Here is a 19,650-nt window from a genome sequence, read left to right on the forward strand (position 1 = left end):
TCAGCATTTAATAAGCATTTACTCTGTGCTCCCTGGAAACATGGCCTCTTTCTCTGGGGTAACTAGGTGGTACAGGGGATAGAATTCTGGGCCTGACTCTAGAACTCATCTTCCCAAATTCAAATCTGACCTCAGACACTTAATAGCTGTGTGACCTTGGACAAGTCAGTTAACCGTGTTTGCCGGTTTCCTCATCTATGAAATGAGCTGGAAAAGGAAATGGCAAATCACTTCAGTTTCTTTGTCAAGAAAACCCTAAATGGGATCACAAAGAGTCAGACACAACTGAACAACTCTGTGCCAGGCTCTGTGCTAGGTGTTGGGGATGCAAAGATGAATATTTGACAGTCATTCTCTGCCCTCAAAAAGCTTACATTCTGTCTGGGGATATAACATGTACATACATGAAAATGCATACAAAATAGATACAGGGAGATGTGGGAAGGAGTCTGTGCTAGTCAGCTCAAAATCAGAGCTGATTGTTAAATTTGCGTTTATACCTCGGAAATTGGCAAATGCTATAAATCAGCACTTGATTTATTGTTGTCTAGAATTAAGATGGTGGTAAAGAACATGTTAATAATGCCTCTTGCATAAGGTGACCCATAGCTGGTGTTCTTTGCAAAGGATTACATCCAGTTTTCCTACCTGCAACTCTGTTAAACCTGTGTTATTTTATACCAAGTATTCCTTTTTTCCCCCTCTTTTTGTGAAGCAATTGGGGTTAAGTGACTTGCCCAAGGTCACACAGCTAGTTAAGTGTCAAGTGTCTGAAGCTGGATTTGAGTTCAGGTCCTCCTGAATCCAGGGCCGGTGCTCTATCCACTGTGCCATCTAGCTGCCACAAGTATTCCTTTTTTAATTTTTTAATTTTTTTGGTGGGGCAATGAGTGACTTGCCCAGGGTCACACAGCTAGTAAGTGTCAAGTGTCTGAAGCTGTATTTGAGCTCAGGTCCTCCTGAATCTAGGGCCAGTGCTTTATCCACTGTGCCACCTAGCTGCCCCAAGTATTCCTTTTTTTAAAAAAAATTAATTTAATTTTTAAAAAATTAAATTAATTAATTTAGAATTTTCCCCAAGTTACATGTATAAAGAAATTTTCATATCTATTTTTAAAACTTTGTGTTCCAAATTCTCTTCCTCCTTCCCTCCCCACCCCCATATATCAAGTATTCTTAAAAACGATGCCAAGCCCACTGTAGCCGAGAAGCTTCGTTTGTGGGGCTCGGCGCCTGCCTTGGCTCTTCCCTTGCTCGCCCCGCCCTCAAGAGCGGCTGTTCCCTTCGATGGCCAGTAGGTGGCGCCAACGTCCGCTTCGCCACACGGCCTCGGGGACGTGGGATGCTGGCGCTCAGAGCCTCTCTGCTCTTGCGCACGGGGGTGAGGAGTGAGTGAGGGAGCGGGCACAGGGAGGCGAGGGACCAGAGACGAGAGAGGAAAGGACGCGGCGGGGACGAGAGTGAGGACCCGCAGAGCCCCTGTCTGGGGAGGCAGGAAGGGGCGGCCCGCCCCGCCAAGGGAGGCCCTGGGCGGGCGGTAAGACCAACTTGGGGCCGCTTCTTGTTGGGGGGGTGGGGGGGGAAGGGAGACGGGGTAGGAGGGGGGTCGGAGGAGATCGAGGCCACGTGCGTGAGTGAGAGCGGACGGTAAGGGGGGGGGCGATGCTGAGCGCGAGGCCGGCGCGGTAGGGGGGGGGGGCGCAACGCTCCCGTCGTGACCTTCCCCCTCTGGCTGCAGCGTGAGGCTGGGGCGGGGTGGGGGGGTGGGGGGGGTCGGGGAAGTGCAGGGAGTCCGGAAGCCTTGCCGGCGAGGGGCTCAGACGGGCGTCTTCGGGCCTTTGACAGCTCCCCGGAGGGGAAGGGAGCCCGGCGACCAGGGCAGACCCCCTCCCTGGGTGAAAGGTTCGATCACCTGGGCAGAGAGAGCACACCGGACGAGCGGGGCGAGAGTGGGCAGAGAGGAAAATCCCAAAGAGGAATGGTAGAAAACGGGAGTACGTGGGATGTCCTTGTTGCCTACCAAGTGAAGACCCAAAGAGAGGAGAAAGTGTTGAATGGAGGTTTGTCTGGTTGCTATGGGAGACCAGACCTGCCCCTCCTCATGGTACCAGCGGCGCGGACAAGGAAGTGCATGCAGGTGGTTTGTGTTAGGAGACGCATGCTCCGATCTGGGGTTTGGTGTTTTTTTTTTTAAATGTGTTGGAGGTACAACAAGAGAGATGGGCAAGAAGGACCCCAATGTGTGTTTGTGCGTGTGTGTGCGCGCGCGTGCGTGCTTTTAACCTTTTTTGCAGTCTGGTCAAACCTATGCATTCCTTCTGTTTACATTCATGATCGAAGAAAATGCTAAAATTCAGTTAGTGCAAATGAAAATGTGAGGGTTTTTTCCCCCAAGTTCATGAGCATCCAAGTTAAGAACCTCTACCTTAGAGAAAATGCCTGGCCCATAGTAGGTATTCAGTATTGTTCTGTTGATTGATTTGGTATGGTCATCAAACCCCTATTTGATTTAAATTCAATTAAACATAATTAGCATCAAAAAACAAAAAGAACAGGACCAGGGAAAGGAGCCTGTAAAAACCAGTGTCTCATTCATAGTTAAGCTGATACTTAGTTGTATGGGGGAGGTTTTGCTAAGTGGAGCACATTAGAGGAAAAGGACACCTGTTGTGTTCCCACACATGAAGCTTTTATTTAAAAAAAAACAAAAACAAAACTATATCCTTTCCCTTCTATGCCAAACAGACATGTATTTCCAAGCTCTGTGTCCATCATGTTCAACAGAACAAAACATCTGGAAAAAAAAATACAAAACAGACCCTGGATTAGCAGATATCAGAGAGCTACTTTAATTCCTATAGAAGAGTCATATTCCAATATTCCAGCATCACACAGGCTAAGTTGGTAGTTAGTGGAGCAATTGCAAAGTCTTGTAACTATATAAAGTGTTTAATCCAAAACAGCTGAAAGAATTTTTGATTACTCAGATATTATCTTTTCTAAGGTCATATACCAGAGATTCAGAACTTTCATTTCCAGGAATCAGTGGTGAATTATTGTTTTTATTTTAACCACTCATTGAAAACCCTCCTAACTAGTCTTTCATAGCAGAATGCTTTTTAGTCTGCTTTTAGTAATTTTTGCATTTGAAAACAGCATTATTTCTGGAACCACAGAGACATAGGGATTTTAATAGGTGGAGAGAAACCAGAGCATACAAGTCCACACTTTTTATTTCCTTTACTTGTTGAAATTTATAATAGGTTCCACATCATAGTTTTGGAACTGTGGCTTGCCTCCACCCATCTCATTTGCACAGAACATTGCACCAACCTCCTCCCCTCTATTCCTTCTCCCACTGGGATGACTTCCTTCTGTTTTTCATCAGAAATTGGACTCTCTCTTTCAACGACATAAGAAAAACATTCTGTAAAAGTAGCAATTACAAGTTTAATATAGGCATCTTCTTTGTACCACCAAACCAACATATATATTTTGTTTAGGACTTCTGTTACAGAGAAGAGTATCAGGACTCAGAAAAATAATCTGTTCACTGTTCTTGAGAAATAAATCAGGTTACATAGTGCCTGCTTCATAGAGTTCTCATTGACCCCTCCTGTTGTACTTTTCCTCTTTTTGAATCTGCAGTATTTCTGACAAACAATATGCTATGTGCAACCTGTAATTACTTAAGGAAGTAGACAGGAGAAAGGCTGATTGTGGTCTTAGCAGTTCCTCTCTTAGAGAGTTACAGTGAGATATTACTCAGAAATACTTTCTGAAATTTATAAAATATATGGTAGTCCCAATGGGGATGTTTGGCTTTGATCCTATGATGTCAAAGGCCAATGAATTCACTTTTTAAAAACATCTCTTTTTCTGATACTGCCAAAATCAATTTAGCAGTATGTCAGCAAAGCAAACTGACTAAAAAGTGGGGTACAAAAGATCTCTGCTTTAGTGTAGTATCTTAAGGAATTTTTAACATCTATTTATTCTGATTTTTCTAAGGATGGCTTTTTCCTCCTTGGAGGTGTTTGTTCAACTTTCCTACAATATATATAGGACATCACTTAGGACTTCCAAAGCCACTGAGTTGCCTATAGCAGTCCTTGCATTAGGAAGAGGCACTGCAGACAAAATGACATGCATAAGACATCTGTTTTTGTTCCGGGAATGTAGCAAATCTTCAGGCATGCACTGAATAGGCATAGACTTGCTAAGGAAGAAAAGAGAGCAGGTACACAGAACAACTTGTGAGGAAGTTGAGGTATGAAGCATTTCAAACTCTTTTGAGATTTTCTGGTGGCTATTAAGCAGTAGATGATGTGAGAGGCAGAAGCATTAGAAATTTGATATTTAGGTCCATGAACCTTCTGATAAGCTGATCTTACTACTTTTTCTCAGATTCCAAACCACTAATTTTGAAAATTGATTCCAGAAGCCTGAAATGAGATATGATTGCTCTTAGAATTGAGAGTATTGGGGCAGCTAGGTGGCGCAGTGGATAAAGCACTGGCCTTGGATTCATGAGGACCTGAGTTCAAATCCAGCCTCAGACAGTTGACATTTAACTAGCTGTGTGACACTGGGCAAGTCACTTAACCCTCATTGCCCTGCAAAAAAAAAAGAGAGAGAGAGAGAGAGTACCAGTGTAACATACTGTCAGAAAGACATGTGCTGGCCACAAGATATTAAATAAGAATGTTTTAATTGATGTTAAAGATATTGCAAACTAAATTAAAAGCCCTTATGCCTAGTCACTGAGAAAGAAACCATTGCCAATATGTGCTTTCCAGGGTGTGGGAAGGGACCAAGATACTCAATACACTAAGCAAAACATTGGGCTGATTTTAAAAATATTTCTTTTGCATATGCCCCTCCCTTCAACCTTCACACACTCACTTTACTTTTTTTTTGGGGGGGGGGAGATGAGGCAATTAGGGTTAAGTGACTTGTCCAGTGTCACACAGCTAGCAAGTGTTAAGTGTCTAAGGCTGGATTTGAACTCAGGTCCTCCTGAATCCAGGGCTGGTGCTCTATCCACTGCGCCACCTAGCTGCCCCACTCACTTTACTTTTAACCTATCTTTAGAATATCTGAAATACCTATGTTCAAGCAAATCTTAGAAATTTGGAAAGAGAACAGGTTCTGGAGTCCAAGGACTGGTGTTCAAATTCTTCCTTGGAGTTTTTTTTTTTTCATGTTAAAAATTTTTAAATAACATTTCCCCAATTACATGTAAAAACAATTCAAACTTTTAAAATAATTTTGAATTCTAGATGCTCTCCCTCCCTTCTCCCCTCCCTGAGATGGTAAGCAATCTGATATAGATTATAATGTGGAGTCATGTAAAACATTTTCATATTAGTCATTTTGTGCAGAAAGACACAAAAAAAAAGAGAGAGAAAAATAGCATGCTTCACACTGTATTTAGATATCAGTTCTTTCTCTAGGGGTGGATAGCATTTTTCATCATGAGTCATTTGGGATTGTCTTGGATCATTGTATTGCTGAGAATAGCTAAGTCATTCATAGTTGATCATCATACAGTGTTGCTGTTACTGTGTGCAATGTTCTCTTGGTTCTGCTTACTTCACTTTGTATCAGTTCATTTAAGTCTTTCCAGATTTTTCTGAAATCATTCTTCTTGTCATTTATTATAGCACAATAATATTCTATTACAATCATAAACCACAACTTGTTCAACCATTCATTCCCCAATTGATGAGGACATCCCCTTGATTTCCAGTTCTTAGCCACCATAAAAAGAGCTGTTATAAATATTTTTTATACAAATAGGTTCTGTTCCCTTTTTTTAAAAATCTCTTTGCAATATAGACCTAGCAGGGGTATTGCTGGATTAAAGGCTATGCATAGTTTTATATCCCTTTGGCCATAGTTGTAAATTGCTCTCCAGAATGGTTGGATCCATTCACAACTCCATCAACAGTGCGTTAGTGTCCTAGTTTTCCCACCCATATCCCCTCCAACAATTATTATTTCCCTTTTTTGACATATTAGTCAGATTAGACTTTCAACCTTGATCAAGTCACTTAACTTTCCCGAACCTCAGTTTCTTCAACTGTAAAGTGAGGGTCAGACTAGATGGCCTTTGAGGTCTGTTTAGATCTGTGATACTGTGCTAGCACTTTATAGAGAACTGGAGTATATAGCCATATACTACACCTACTTATTTTCTACATAGTAAGAGGATTCATAATTGTGAGCCCTAAGCAAGGAGTTAAGAGTAGGGGGTAAGCCTCTCATAAGAGGAAGAATGTTAAGCAGCTGGAACTCATATAAAACCTGGTAGGTAGGTGCTAATACAGGGCTATCTGGTAGAGTGATTAGTTTTGTTATTTGGCCCTAATCATTCATTTTTAAGGAAAATGAATGGCTAGGACCTAATTACCAAAGGAGTTTTTATGACATATTTGGCAGGAGAGAGAAATCCTTCTAAAGAATGTAATTGAAGAGTAGTAGTCAGCTAGAACCTAGGATCAAAGTGATTTTGTAATGCTATAATTTGAGAGCAATGGCTCTTATTGAGCTTTCAATTCCAAAGGCTTTTAGAAAAGAGTTTTCCCCCCCGCCCTGGATAACTTAAGCCTTTATTAACTTTTTATGAACTTGAAACATGGCAGTGCAGTCTAGTGGTCACTGGACCAAGAACCAGGAGATGTGGCTTTGGTTTTTAGGTAGTCCATCTGTTTATGGTGATCTTCAGATATCCAAATCATAAATGGAGAGAAAAATCTCTTCACCATTTCCTTACTTTTATAGAGAGATTGAGAAAATGTTTCTTCAGTGTTTTGAATTTGTTAGAGACATGTCCTGTATGATTATGATTTTTATAGCACACTAAGTCTTCAAACTATTATTCATACCCCATCCAAACCCCCCAAGAAAATATTGCATCCATCTAGCCTGGAAAGAGCCTAAATACCAGTCTTGAAACAGTGGGTGGAATGCATAAATTCCAGTCGTGCTTAAATTGCTTCTGGAATGGCCTTTTTGTATCCTTTGTGTGTGTGGCTTCCTAACATTCTGATGCACTGAGCCTAAGAAGCATCTCTTTGCTGTGATAGAACCCAGTTTCTAAGAGTAGTATTTTGGTGTTCGCGTTTTTGAATCTGTTTCTTCCATTTAAAATTTACTGCTGAAGATCTGGTCCTCAGTTGTATTTAAGTCATGTTTCTATAATAGCAAAGGTAGCAAGCAGGATCAGGGAATGGAATAGCACTCAAGGGAAATGATTGCAAAGTCTTTTGAATCCTGACTAATTTCAGCTGTTCCCTAATTCAGTTAAAACTTGTGAGATGAGCATGGTTTCTTCAAATCCTGTGCCAGGTGGGTCCTCCCCAGCTTAACTAGGTCATTCCCATTGAACTTAAGCTCCTTAATTATAATTGATACTTCTTTAATTCAGCAAATATCTGTTGAGCTTCTCCTATGTAAAGGCATTTTATTAGGTACTTCCTAGAAATCTCTACCCACAGAGAATTATGTGATTGCTACTTCCATTGGGCATCTTTGTTTTGTTTTTTCCATTTTATGTTTCAAACAATAAGCATTTATTTTCTCTCCCTCCCACCCCAATTCTTCCATTGAGAAAGAAAAATACAAGAAAAACATTTTAAACAATTATGCCTAAGCAAGAAAAAGAAATTGTTAGGTATATTTGTGATATAAATTTGGGGTCCTAGTTGAGACAGTCACCTGTCTAGTAGTGGGAAGGTAAGTTGAGCTCCTTTCTACTACAGTTCCTTTCTGATGCTTCTTCATGGCATAGAAGTAACATCAGTTTTGGATGGCCTTGCCAGCAAATCCTGGCTTGTCCCACTCAGCTGGAATGGTGTCCTGCATAGGCATGCTCATGGACTGTATGCCTGATGACAAGCCTAGTTAAGCATGGAGAATTTCATTATCAAAAAGTTGGCCACCAAGTGATCAATATTTTAAGCCAAGTGTCCAAATTGTCCAAAAGACAATTAAAGTATAGAAGTTTTCTAATTTTCATTCCTCATAGAAAGGACCACAAGATCTTTGAAATAGTGAACTGTTTCAGCCCATTCGAAACTAACTTGTTTCCTCCATTTACTTGCCTCAGATTGTGAGACCTCTTGAAATAGAACAGCGCTCTTATTGCACCACAGTCAGCTGCTTCTATAGACTTATTAGATGCTCATGATACTCACCTATCTTCATTCTTACTCTTTTCTAGGAAACTACTTATATATTTTGACTGAAGCTCAAAGTCTTGTTCGATGACGACATCTCTCACAATGTTTTATGGATCTCCTTCTACCATGTCCCCACCTAGCAAGAGCAAACTAAAGCGTCAAAGTCGCCTGCTCTCCCACATGCTATCCCGAACACTGAGCTACAAGGACAGAGGCTCTGATTCTACTTTTCCCAGCTTGGGCGCCAGTGATGACCCTGCAGAGCTTTCCACACAACTTTCTGCCCCAGGTGTCCTGAAGGTGTTTGGGGACAATGTCTGTACAGGTGCCCACTACAAGAGTGTCCTGGCCACGGCTAGCTCTAGTGCTCAGGAGCTGGTAAAGGAGGCACTGGAGCGTTACACTTTGAATGCGGCATCAGCCAGCCAGTATGTGCTATGTGATGTGGTGGGGCGATTTGGGGACTTAGGACAACAATGGCAGGCAGAATGCCTTCGAGTGCTACGAGATAATGAGAAGCCCCTTTTGATCCAGGACCTGTGGAAGCCCAGAGAAGGCTTCTCCCGGAGGTTTGAGTTGAGAAAGAGGTCAGAGGTGGAAGAATTGGCTGCCAGGGATGTGGATACCATCACTGCAGGTGAGGATAGAATACAAAAAGGCCCTTGGTGTGGGGAAGGGTCTAGCCTAGAGAAAGGAAGAAAGAAGAAGGAGGTTTCTACTCCCTCTGGAGCCAGGATATACTTAGACAAAAAGGTCATTTTTATGCGTGCTGTGTATTTGTTCCACTAAAGTCCTGCCCCAGTACCTTGTCTTTTTATGGAGGCGACCATACATTCTTTTTTTTTTTTTTTTTTTGGTGAGGCAATTGGGGTTAAGTGACTTGCCCAGGGTCACACAGCTAGTAAGTGTGTGTTAAGTGTCTGAGGCCGGATTTGAACTCAGGTACTCCTGACTCCAGGGCCGGTGCTCTATCCACTGCGCCTCCTAGCTGCCCCCTACAACCATACATTCTTTTTTTTTTTTTTTTTGCAGGGCAATGAGGGTTAAGTGACTTGCCTAGGGTCACACAGCTAGTAAGTGTCAAGTGTCTGAGGCCGGAATTGAACTCAGGTACGCCTGAATCCAGGGCCAGTGCTTTATCTGCTTCACCACCTAGCTGCCCCCGTTTTGTTACTTTTGATACCAGTACCACACTGGGCCATGATCAGCTTTAATTCTTTGATAATTGGATAGCAAAGATAATATAGTGATGAGTTTAACTACCACATACTTGTTTGCAGAGGACATAAAAACAAGGTATATACTTAGTCTGTAGTCAGCTGCTTAGGCAGAAAGCGCTAGATTTGCTTGGTTCTAAATATTATTTTTCTATGTGATTGGAGCCCAGCTTTCTACCTGGATAAAATATAGCCCTTTGGAAAAGTGTGCTTTTATTTTGAAGGGCTTGTTTTCCTGGTATAGGTCAATGGAGCAGGTGCTAGAAAGATTATGAAAGAAAATTGTAGGTAATTTTATATTCTCTAACTTCATAGTGGACCAGGCTATTAAAAAGAAATGCTCCATAGCTTGTTTAACTTGGCTGTAGTTTTTCCAAATCCTTTGGGTAAATTGATAATAAAACTGCCCAGTCTTACTGATAAGTTAAGATAGTATCAGAAAAGGGTGTGCCTCAGGCAGCTAGGTGGCACAGTGGATAGAGCACCGGCCCTGGAGTCAGGAGTACCTGAGTTCAAATCCGGCCTCAGACACTTAACACTTACTAGCTGTGTGACCCTGGGCAAGTCACTTAACCCCAATTGCCTCACTAAAAAAAAAAAAAAGAAAGAAAGAAAAGGGTGTGCCTCAAAGGCAGTAGAGCTAGCTATTTATAAATACTCTATTATTATTTATAAAATACTTTTGTACATTTGCAGATTGTAAAATGATTTTAATTAGATTTTCTACCAGATATGACCAATACCTATCTGGAGAAAAGACTCTGGAAACAAAGAGAGTTAATTGACTTGCTCAAGCAATGTCTTATAGTAAGTTGGTGGCAGAGATAGGATTAAGATCCAGAACTGAATTCCTATTTAAGCTAACAGCCTACATCTAGACTTTTTGTGCATCTTTGTAAAAATAAATACATGAAGATAACGTAAACACCTGGGTTAGCTACTGTGAGCTATTAGGTTAACCTGGAATGATTTTTAATGCAGATTTTGTGATGACTTCATTTTTAGAAATTACTCACTTGTAGGACATTTTCCAGAGATTATATATAGTTCTTTACCCATTATAAGGAACTTCATATTGCATACCATTTTTCATCATTGCAAAGTTGTATTTGTAATAGCGTGTATCCAAGTACAGTGCTCAGATTCTCTTTAATGAATTAGAAAATGAAAAGGAGTGTGATAAGCTGACAGGGAAGGAGGCATTATTCACAATGCATTGCCATATCCCTTTCCATCCGAGTTTTTGGATCTTTGTATGTTGTGTTTTATTTTAGGAGGTGGTTAAGTAACTGAATCTGTTTTGGTGGGGGTGGTTGGAATGTTTTGTTGAGAAAGATAGGACAGGTTAACATACACATGAATACTAGTTTTGGTCCTGTCACTAACTGAATGACTTTGAATAAATTACATAACTTGCCTGTGCTTCGCTTTCCCCATCTGTAAAATGTGGATGATAATATCTGCCTTACTTTCCTCAGAAGGTTATGTAAAAGGGCTATGTAAATTTGAAGATTTATTGAAAGGTAATAGTTTCTGCATGAGAGGCATTGTGGAATAGTGGGGTCAACAAGCTGCCTGCTATTTTGTCATAGAGCTAGATGCTAGAGATACAAAGACAAAAATGAAACAATTTTTGCACTCAGGGAGCTTATATTCATTCTATTGTGCAAGATCTACTAATTTAAATAGGAAATTCAGGTCTGGATTTTAACCCAATCCCTGCCACTTCCTCGCTGTGTAACATTTCTTGAACAAATCATTTAACTCTGTTCTCAGAGCCTTTTCTCTACATAAGTGTATGAGTAAATATTTTGTAAAAGTATATACAAAATTTTTATAGCAAATATTTTTTTGGAGGTGTGGGAAAGCACTAACTACTGGGAGGGACCAGGAAAGGCCTCATGTTTAAGGTATTGATGGAGCTGAGCTTTGGAGAAAATTAAGGATTTCAAAAGGTAGAAGTGAGGAGGGAGTGGATTTAAGGCATGGGGTATAGACAGCGTTTGCAAAAGTAACTAGTTGAAAGTGAGTGTTGTCTGTGTGACCCTGGGCAAGTCACTTAACCCCAATTGCCTCACTAAAAAAAAAAAAAAAAGAAAGTGAGTGTTGTGTGTGAGGAACAGCAGAATGACAGTTTGCTTGGATTGTAGAGTGTGTTAAGAGAGTGGTGTTAATGAGACTGAAAAGGCGGCTTAGAATCAGGTTGTGCGGGGCTTTCAATTCAGAACAGAAGAGTTTGTTTTATCCTAGAAGAGCCACTGTTAACTCCAGTGTAGGGGAACAGTATAAGGTTGGACCTGTGTTTTAGGAATATCAGAGTGGTTTTTTTAGAGGTGTTTATAGCATTTGAGTTTTTTTTCTATTCTGAATGTATTTCTGTATACAAAGAACAAAAAAGAAGTGTATGTGAAACTGCAAACCTCTATAATGTACAGCTTGCTTTTCCTTTTAAATCTATAGTAAAATCAGAATGTAACTTCCAAAGCTATCCTGTTTGTATTTTTCTTTTCTAAAAAAAAATGCTTGTGTGACCCCGTTTTTTTTTTCTTTTCTGTTTTTTTTGGGCAACCCCATTGAAGCTCTTTTATATCTGTGAAATATAGAGTATATTCATAGTCAAGCAAAACAGATTCCTTCAATGGTCATATCCAGAAATGTATGCCTCATTCGGTATTTTGAGTCTATTACTTTTCTGTTAGGAAGTGGTTAGAGACTTCGTCATTAGTTCTTTGGAATCGTGGTCAGTCATTGCATTGATCAAAGTTCTTAAGTCTTTCAAAGTCCCCCCCCCTTCCCCCCCAGCTAGTAAGCGTCAAGTGTCTGAGGCCTGATTTGAATTTAGGTCCTCCTGAATCCAGGGCTGATGCTTTATTCACTGCGCCACTTAGATGCCCCCCCATTTGTTTGTTTTTAACAAAACTCTTATTATTGCTGCTTTTGTATAAATTGTTCTCCCAGTTCTACCCCTTTTTTTTTTTTTTTTTAGTGACTTGCCCAGGGTCACACAGCTAGTAAGTGTTAAGTGTCTGAGACTGGATTTGAACTCAGGTACTCCTGACTCCAGGGCCGGTGCTCTATCCACTGCGCCACCTAGCTGCCCCTACTTCTACTCATTTCACTCTGTATCAGTTCATACAAATCTTCCAAGGTTTCTCTGAAATGGATCTTTTTGTCAGGGACATTTATCATTGCTCATGGGGCAATAATATTCATATATCATAATTTATTCAATTGATGGATACCCCCTTTGTTTCTAGTTATATAACAATAAAGCCCCTATAAATATTTTTGTATATATGAATCTTTTTTCCTTTGATCTGTTTTGGATATAGGTCTAATAGTGATATCATTGAGTCAAAGGGTATGCATAGCTTGGTGACTTTGGGGGCAAAGTTCTAAATTATTTTCCAGAATGGCTGAATCAATTCAGTTTTTTCAGTGGTATATTAGTGAGCCTTTTTTCCCTTGGACCTTTTAGCATTATCATTTCTATTTTTTGTCATCCTTGCCTATTTGATGGGTGTGACATGAAACCTCAGAATTAATCAATTTTCATTTCTCTTAATTATTAGTGATTTGGGGCTTTTGTCATACCTCTTGATAGCTTGAATTTATTACTTTGAGTATTGCCTGTTCATATCATTTGAAGAATCACTCTAGTTTCTATCTATTTGAATCAGGATCTATTATCTTAGCAGGATTTTATCAGAGAAACTTCTTGTAAAGATTTTTTTTAATGGACCTATGATTTCCTTAGTGTTGGGAATGCCTGATGAGGGACTACCTTTATTAATAGAGATTAACATATTCTCTGCAATTTATAGTCTTAGGCTTTTGGGGCAATGAGGAGTTAATTGACTTACCCAGGGTCATATAGTCAGTATATGTGAGGCAGAACTTGAATAGCTATTGCTTACTCTGAGGTTACCCCTCTATCCATTATACTGTGACATCTCTCTGGCAACATCAGTTTGGGAATCCTTTGGGGATGGACTGAAAAAATGGAAGAAACTTCAAGTAGAGACACCAGTTAGAAGGCTGTTGTGTTAATCCAGGTGAGAGGTGATGAGGGCAGTGGCTTTGTAAGTAGAGAGAAGGAGACAGGTATGAGAGATGTTGTGGAGGTAGAATCGACAAGAATTGGCAACTGATTGTATATTTGTGAGATAAGGGAGAGGGAGGAATTGAGATTGACTCTTAAGGTTCCAAATTAGGTGTCTAGGAAGTTAGGAAAAGGATATATTTTTGGGAAAAGTTAATGAGTTCTGATTTAGACATGTTGAGTTTGACATCTCTGTGGGAAATCTAATTCAAATGTTTAATAAAGCAGTTGGTGTTCTGGGACTGGAGCTCAGATATGTTGAGATAACTAAACCCATGGGAACTGCTGACGTCATTGAGTGAGAGAGAAGAGGGTCCAGAAGCAGGAAAGAGCTGAGTTCAAGCCCTACCCCTAACATTTTCAATACTGACTTCATTATACTATGAAAGTTATTTAACATCCCAATGCCCCACATAATTAAGAGTCTGAGTTTCAGAACAGGTACTGATACATAATGGTAGAGGGTCCTCATTGGAAGTTCCTACACCAATGAAATCAAAGATCTGATTTTTAAAGAGTATGTATCATGGTAGATGTAAGAGTTTTAGAAAGCTTGGCCAGTACTTGGTTTTTCTCTTTCCCTTCCTATTAGTAGTGTAAATAAACATACTTAGAACCACATTTAGATGGACATAAATTTGGATGTATAAGTTTATTCATTATTGTGGATTTGTTGTATCTATTATCTTAGACTCATAGAATCCTTAGAATTAGAAGAGAGCTTAGAACTAATTTAGTCTTCCACTCATTGAATAATCTTTTCTACAACATCCCTGTTGGATATTGATTCAGCCTCTGCTTTTAAATACTTTCAGTGGAGGGGAACTTAACCTTATCCTCTTTCCAGAGGGCCTGTTTTGCTGTTGAATAGCTCTCTTTATTACAATGGTCTTGTTGATCAACTGTGAATGACTTAGCTATTCTTAGTAATATAATGATTCAAGACATTTCTGAAGGATTTATGATGAAAAATGCTATTCACCTCCAGAGAAAAAACTGATGGAGTCTGAATGCAGATCGAAGCATACTTTAAAATTAAAAAAAAATTTTTTTTGTTTTTGTCTGTTTTCTTTTACAACATGGTTAATATGGAATTATGTTTTGAATGACTGCAAATGTATAATCTGCATCCAATGAGGGAAGAGAAGAGGGGGGAGAGAATTTGGAACTCAAAATTTTAAAAAATGAATGTTAAAAATTGTCATTACATGTAATTGGAAAAATAAAAATTTAAGTGATCTTACGTTAATATAAAACTTAAGTCCATTGATGCTAGGCCAGCCTTCTGCTGAATCACAGGACAAGTTTGTTTGCTCTTCCATATAACAGTCCTTCAAATATTTGAATACTTTAATCATGGCTTTCTTTAGCTGTTTTTTCTCCAGGACAAACAGGGTTCAGTTTAAGTATTCCTTCAGTTGTTCTTCATAGAACTTATTCCCAAATTCTTGCTATCCTAGCAGCTTTCCTCCTCCTCCATTTCATTAATTTTTCTTAATGTGTCACCTAATTCTGTGGGTCACCTGCTAGAACATAGAAATATTTTTTTTGGTGGGGCCATGGGGGTTAAGTGACTTGCCCAGGGTCACACAGCTAGTAAGTATCAAGTGTCTGAGGCCAGATTTGAACTCAGGTACTCCTGAATCCAGGGCTGGTGCTTTATCCACTGTGCCACCTAGCTGCCCTGAAATAGTTTTGTTTTAAAGGACAAATTCTTATTATAATATGTAATAGGATTTTGCCACAGGTTTTGTTGTTATTGATCTATAGATGGAGCATTCTGGGGATACAATGCCCTCCTTACCCTTGAGAAGCCTACAACCTAATGGGAGAAGATAATACTTCAAGAGGAACTATAAAAAGGGTGAGGGGAATTATGTGGTATATCATGGCTTGTAGCTGACAGCCTGGAAATTAAGTAGAGGCTTGGTTGCTGGTAAGATAAAGTAGAAAGCTCACCTATTAGAGTCTTGGGTCCAAGTTTTTGGTGGGAAAGCAGTGGGGATGATAGAGTGGAGAGGGCATGATTTGGAGCCAGGATTGTATTCCTTTTGGAGTAAATCAGGCAAATTCTTAGAATGTCAGGCTATACTAGATGTGTTCTGGGATTTCTAAGATATTAATTTTCTTCTCTTTTCTGGATCCTAAAAGAGTAACATGTTTAGGTCACCCACCAAAATGCCTAATTGCCCTCTGGGGTAATCTGATTTGAAGCAGTAGTGGAAAATGGGATGGAGTCCATGTATATAAATACAAGGAAATAAACTTTGGTCCTACTAGCTTTCAAGTAAATGAATATTATCTAGCAATAATTTGTATGTTTATATTTCTTCTTTTTTTGGTGGGGCAATGAGGATTAAGTGACTTGCCCAGGGTCACACAGCTAGTAAGTGTTAAATGTCTGAGGCCAGATTTGAACTCAGGTCCTCTTCAATCCAGGGCCAGCGCTCTATCTACTGCGCCACCTAGCTGCCTTGTAATTTCTTTTTTTAATCGTAAAAGTATTATATTATTTTCCAGTTACATGTAAAGATAGTTTTCAACTTTTTTTAAGATTTTGAGTTCTGAATTATTCTTGCTCCCTTTCCTCTCCCCTCCCCAAGACAGAAAACAATCTGATATAGGTTATATATGTATAATCCCATTAAACATATTTCTGCATTAGTCATGTTGTGAAAGAAGAATCAGAACAAAAGGGAAAAACCTCAAAAAAAAAACCCTGTAAAACTCTCCCAAAAGTAGAAACAGTATGGTTCAATCTGCATCCAGATTCCACAGTTCTTTTTTCTGGATGTGGGGAACATTTTCCATTATGAGTCCTTTGGGATTGTCTTGGATCATTGCACTGCTGAGAAGAGCCAAGTCTATTACAGTTGATCATGGTACAATGTTGCTGTTACTGTGTACAATGTTCTCCTGGTTCTGTTCCCTTCATTCAGCATCAGTCCACTTAAGTCTTTCCAGGTTTTTCTGAAATCTTCCTGCTCATCATTTCTTACAGTACAATAGTATTCCATTACATTCATATTTCACAACTTGTTCAGCCATTCCCCAATTGATGGGCATTCCCTCGATTTCCAATTCTTTGCCACCACAAAGAGTAGCTACAAGTAATTTCACTGGCTGTCTCCCATGCCTAGAATTCCCTCCTTCATCATCTCTAATTTCCTAGCTTCCTTTGTTACAACACGATTGACACAGAAAATACTCATCCAGGTACTTGAGATGGAGAGAAAAAGAGAGTTTATTACATGCAGGCCCAAGGGGCGGGTGGTCAAACCTCCAACAATGGGCCCCGAGTCTTGTAGCCTACCTGGTTATATACAAAAAGAGTAGGTATGGTATAGTGGTATAGTCATCATTACAGGACAGCAAGATACATACGAGTGTATCAAACAAGGATGAGGTCAGTGATTACCTTAACAAAGGACAAAGGAGAGACAGGCCTGCAGCTGCAGCTGGAACACAGACAAGGTCAGAGGCTACTTGTGATTTTCCACATCACCTTCAGATACAAGCTAAAATCCCAGTTTCAGGGCAGCTAGGTGGCGAAGTGGATAAAGCACTGGCCCTGGATTCAGGAGGATCTGAGTTCAAATCTGGCCTCAGACAATTGACACTTACTAGCTAGCTGTATGACTCTGGGCAAGTCTCTTTGCCCTGCAAAAAAACCACATAAAATCCCAGTTTCAGCTAGAAGCCTTTCCCCTTAATGCTAATACCTTCTCTCTGAAACTATCCCTAATTTATCCTGTAATATATCTTGTTTATATATATATATATATATATATATATATATATATATATATATATATAGTAGTTCGCATGTTATCTATCTCCCCACTAGACTGTAAGGTCCTTGAGGACAAGGACTGGTTTTTGCCTTTGTAGGCTTTCATAGTATATACTTGGTATAAGGCCTGGCACACAGTGGGAGTTTATTAAATGCTTGTTGACTTGACTTGGTTTGTTGTGTAGTGAGTTTCAGGTTAAGCATTTAGCAAAAGTTTAAATTTTAACTTCCTAGTTATCCAGCCTAGAATAGGAGGTGGAAATTAAAGAAATAGAATATATTATGCATGTTATATCTAGAAGAACTTGGATTTTCAACATTATTAAGAAAGAGAGGATATTTTTTTTTGGTAGGGCAGTGGGGGTTAAGCGACTTGCCCAGGGTCACACAGCTAGTAAGTGTTAAGTTTCTGAGGTCAGATTTGAACTCAGGTACTCCTGAATCCAGAGCCAGTGCTTTATCCACTGCACCATCTAGCTGCCCCATTATTAAGAAAGAGAAATGGATGAAGGAGATAATCAGATTACTGTCATAGACTAGTGGTCAGGTTGTTTTGATTTTTATTTCCCAAAGATGCTGCCTTTTCCTAATTGCTTTTTTCTTTTTTTTTTCCTCCAGAGCACAACACTGTTGTGTGTTTATGGAGATAAAGAGATGGAAAGGAGGGTGGCAGAACATTGATGGAACCTGCTAGGTGGTTGTTGCTTTTTTTTTTTCAGGGCAATTGGGGTTAAGTGACTTGCCCAGGGTCACACAGTTAGTAAGTGTTAAGTGTCTGAATGTGGATTTGAACTCAGGTCCTCCTGAATCCAGGGCCGGTGCTCTATCCACTGTGCCACCTAGCTGCCCCTTGTTGTTGCTTTTTTAATTTTTTGCTTGTTAAAGAACATTTGAAACTAATGCCATATTGAGAGAGTAGACCAGACCCTGTCACTTGTGTACATTGTGCTATAGAAAGTGAAGGGAAATGAATACAGTGATATCTAGCTTTTGTCAGATGCTTGGGAGAGGCAGAGACCCGTACTTATTTGTTAAATGATGCTCAAGATAGCTAAAATTAAATTTAAAAGCATAGAATTTATAATGCTTATTGTATTTAATATAATCTTGTGGGCTGAACAGAGACAAGGACACAGAGCAGACACTGTGTTCTCCACTGGCTTCCCCAGTCCACATTGCCCAATATTGGAAACTGTAAGAGCAGGCTTTGAGCAGAGACAGTGCTTCTAATCAGTGACTGCTTGCATACCAGCTTCAGAACTGGAGGCCACAAACTATACATCTGAAGGGGACCTCAGTGGCCATTTAGTCTAATCTATACCTAACCAGAATTCCTTCTAAAATATTACTGACAGGTAGGTGTAAAAACTTCCTCTAAATGGAAATGTCCTGCTTCGTAAAAGCAGTCCATTCTCATTTTTCACAGCTCTAATTGTTTGAAAGTTCTTCTTTACATCAAACCTAAATCTACACCTATTCACTCCCATTCATTGTTCTTATTTTTGCCTTCTGGGTCCAAACAATACAAGTCTTCTCTGTCTTCTATACCACAGTCCTTCAAATATTTAAAGATAACTGTTTTGTCCCACTTAAATTTTTAACTTAGTAGGGTAAAACACCCCCACTTCCTTCAGTCATTCCTCATACTGCATGATCTCCACACCCTTTATTATCCTAGTTATTGTCTTCTGGACTTTATTCAGCTTATCAGTGTTCTTCCTATAAAATTTTTTCGTACTAATTTTGATTCTTGTAGGCTCCATTGGATCTTTTTTCCCCCTTTTCTATCATCCAAATAATTCTTTCCTTTATAATCTCTGGTCTTGTTGCTAAGTTGCAAATATTCTGATCTTCTAATAGCAGGGTGGAGAAAACCATAATTAGTCAGGTATCAGAACCACTAAAAAGTTGTTAAAGTGACTTGGAAGTTAAGTGATGGCAGCAGGGATAGGGAGAGAGTGGTATAAACATTGAAGAGGCTGGATCTGCTTCTTACTATGTATGAACTTGGGTAAATCACTTAACCTCTTCTACATTTTAGTTTCTTAATTTCAAAAAAGAGAGATTTGGACCTTGGAGGTCCCTTCTCAATCTCTGATCCTAGGATTTAATTTTTTTTGTTGTTACAGGGCAAGGAGGGTTTAAGTGACTTGCCCAGGGTCACACAGCTATTAAGTGTCAAGTGTCTGTGATCAGATTTGAACTCAGGTCCTCCTGAATCCAGGGCTGGTGCTTTATCCACTGCACCACCTAGCTGCTCCCTCTGATCCTAGTTTTAAAAGATAGCATGCAAGCCTTTTGAATGGGTTTTTTCCCTTAACGAGTAATAGAGAGGGTAGTGCTATCTTGTGA

At 39.7% G+C, this 19,650-nt stretch overlaps 2 protein-coding genes across 2 annotated transcripts in view; one reads left to right on the forward strand and one right to left on the reverse strand.

Moving 5' to 3' along the window:
* Positions 1-1,176: 1,176 nt before the first annotated feature.
* Positions 1,177-2,160, reverse strand: LOC122751279 (basic proline-rich protein-like). Its single transcript, XM_043998273.1, has 2 exons — positions 2,090-2,160; positions 1,177-1,891 (listed from the first exon to the last, which is right to left on the reverse strand). Exons 1-2 carry the CDS (start codon positions 2,158-2,160, stop codon positions 1,177-1,179), a joined length of 786 nt encoding a protein of 261 aa, XP_043854208.1.
* The window catches only part of RADIL (Rap associating with DIL domain), a 101,146-nt gene continuing 82,904 nt past the window's right edge, over positions 1,409-19,650 (forward strand). Inside the window, exons 1-2 of the mRNA XM_043972067.1 lie at positions 1,409-1,537; positions 8,228-8,823. Of these exons, the coding sequence (XP_043828002.1) occupies positions 8,271-8,823 (553 nt within the window). The 5' untranslated portion in view covers positions 1,409-1,537; positions 8,228-8,270. The remainder of the gene's footprint in view (positions 1,538-8,227; positions 8,824-19,650) is intronic.

This window comes from Dromiciops gliroides, chromosome 1 (genome assembly GCF_019393635.1).
Source record: "Dromiciops gliroides isolate mDroGli1 chromosome 1, mDroGli1.pri, whole genome shotgun sequence".
Lineage (NCBI taxonomy): Eukaryota > Metazoa > Chordata > Mammalia > Microbiotheria > Microbiotheriidae > Dromiciops > Dromiciops gliroides.

What these genes read in the sequence shown, in the direction of transcription:
- LOC122751279 (XM_043998273.1), bottom strand. Translation starts at nt 2,160, where the DNA reads ATGCGTCTCCTAACACAAACCACCTGCATGCACTTCCTTGTCCGCGCC. An exon ending in GGTACCATGAGGAGGGGCAG is followed by an intron (nt 1,892 to 2,089) that starts GTCTGGTCTCCC and finishes CCTTTCACCCAG; the next exon opens with GGAGGGGGTCTGCCCTGGTC.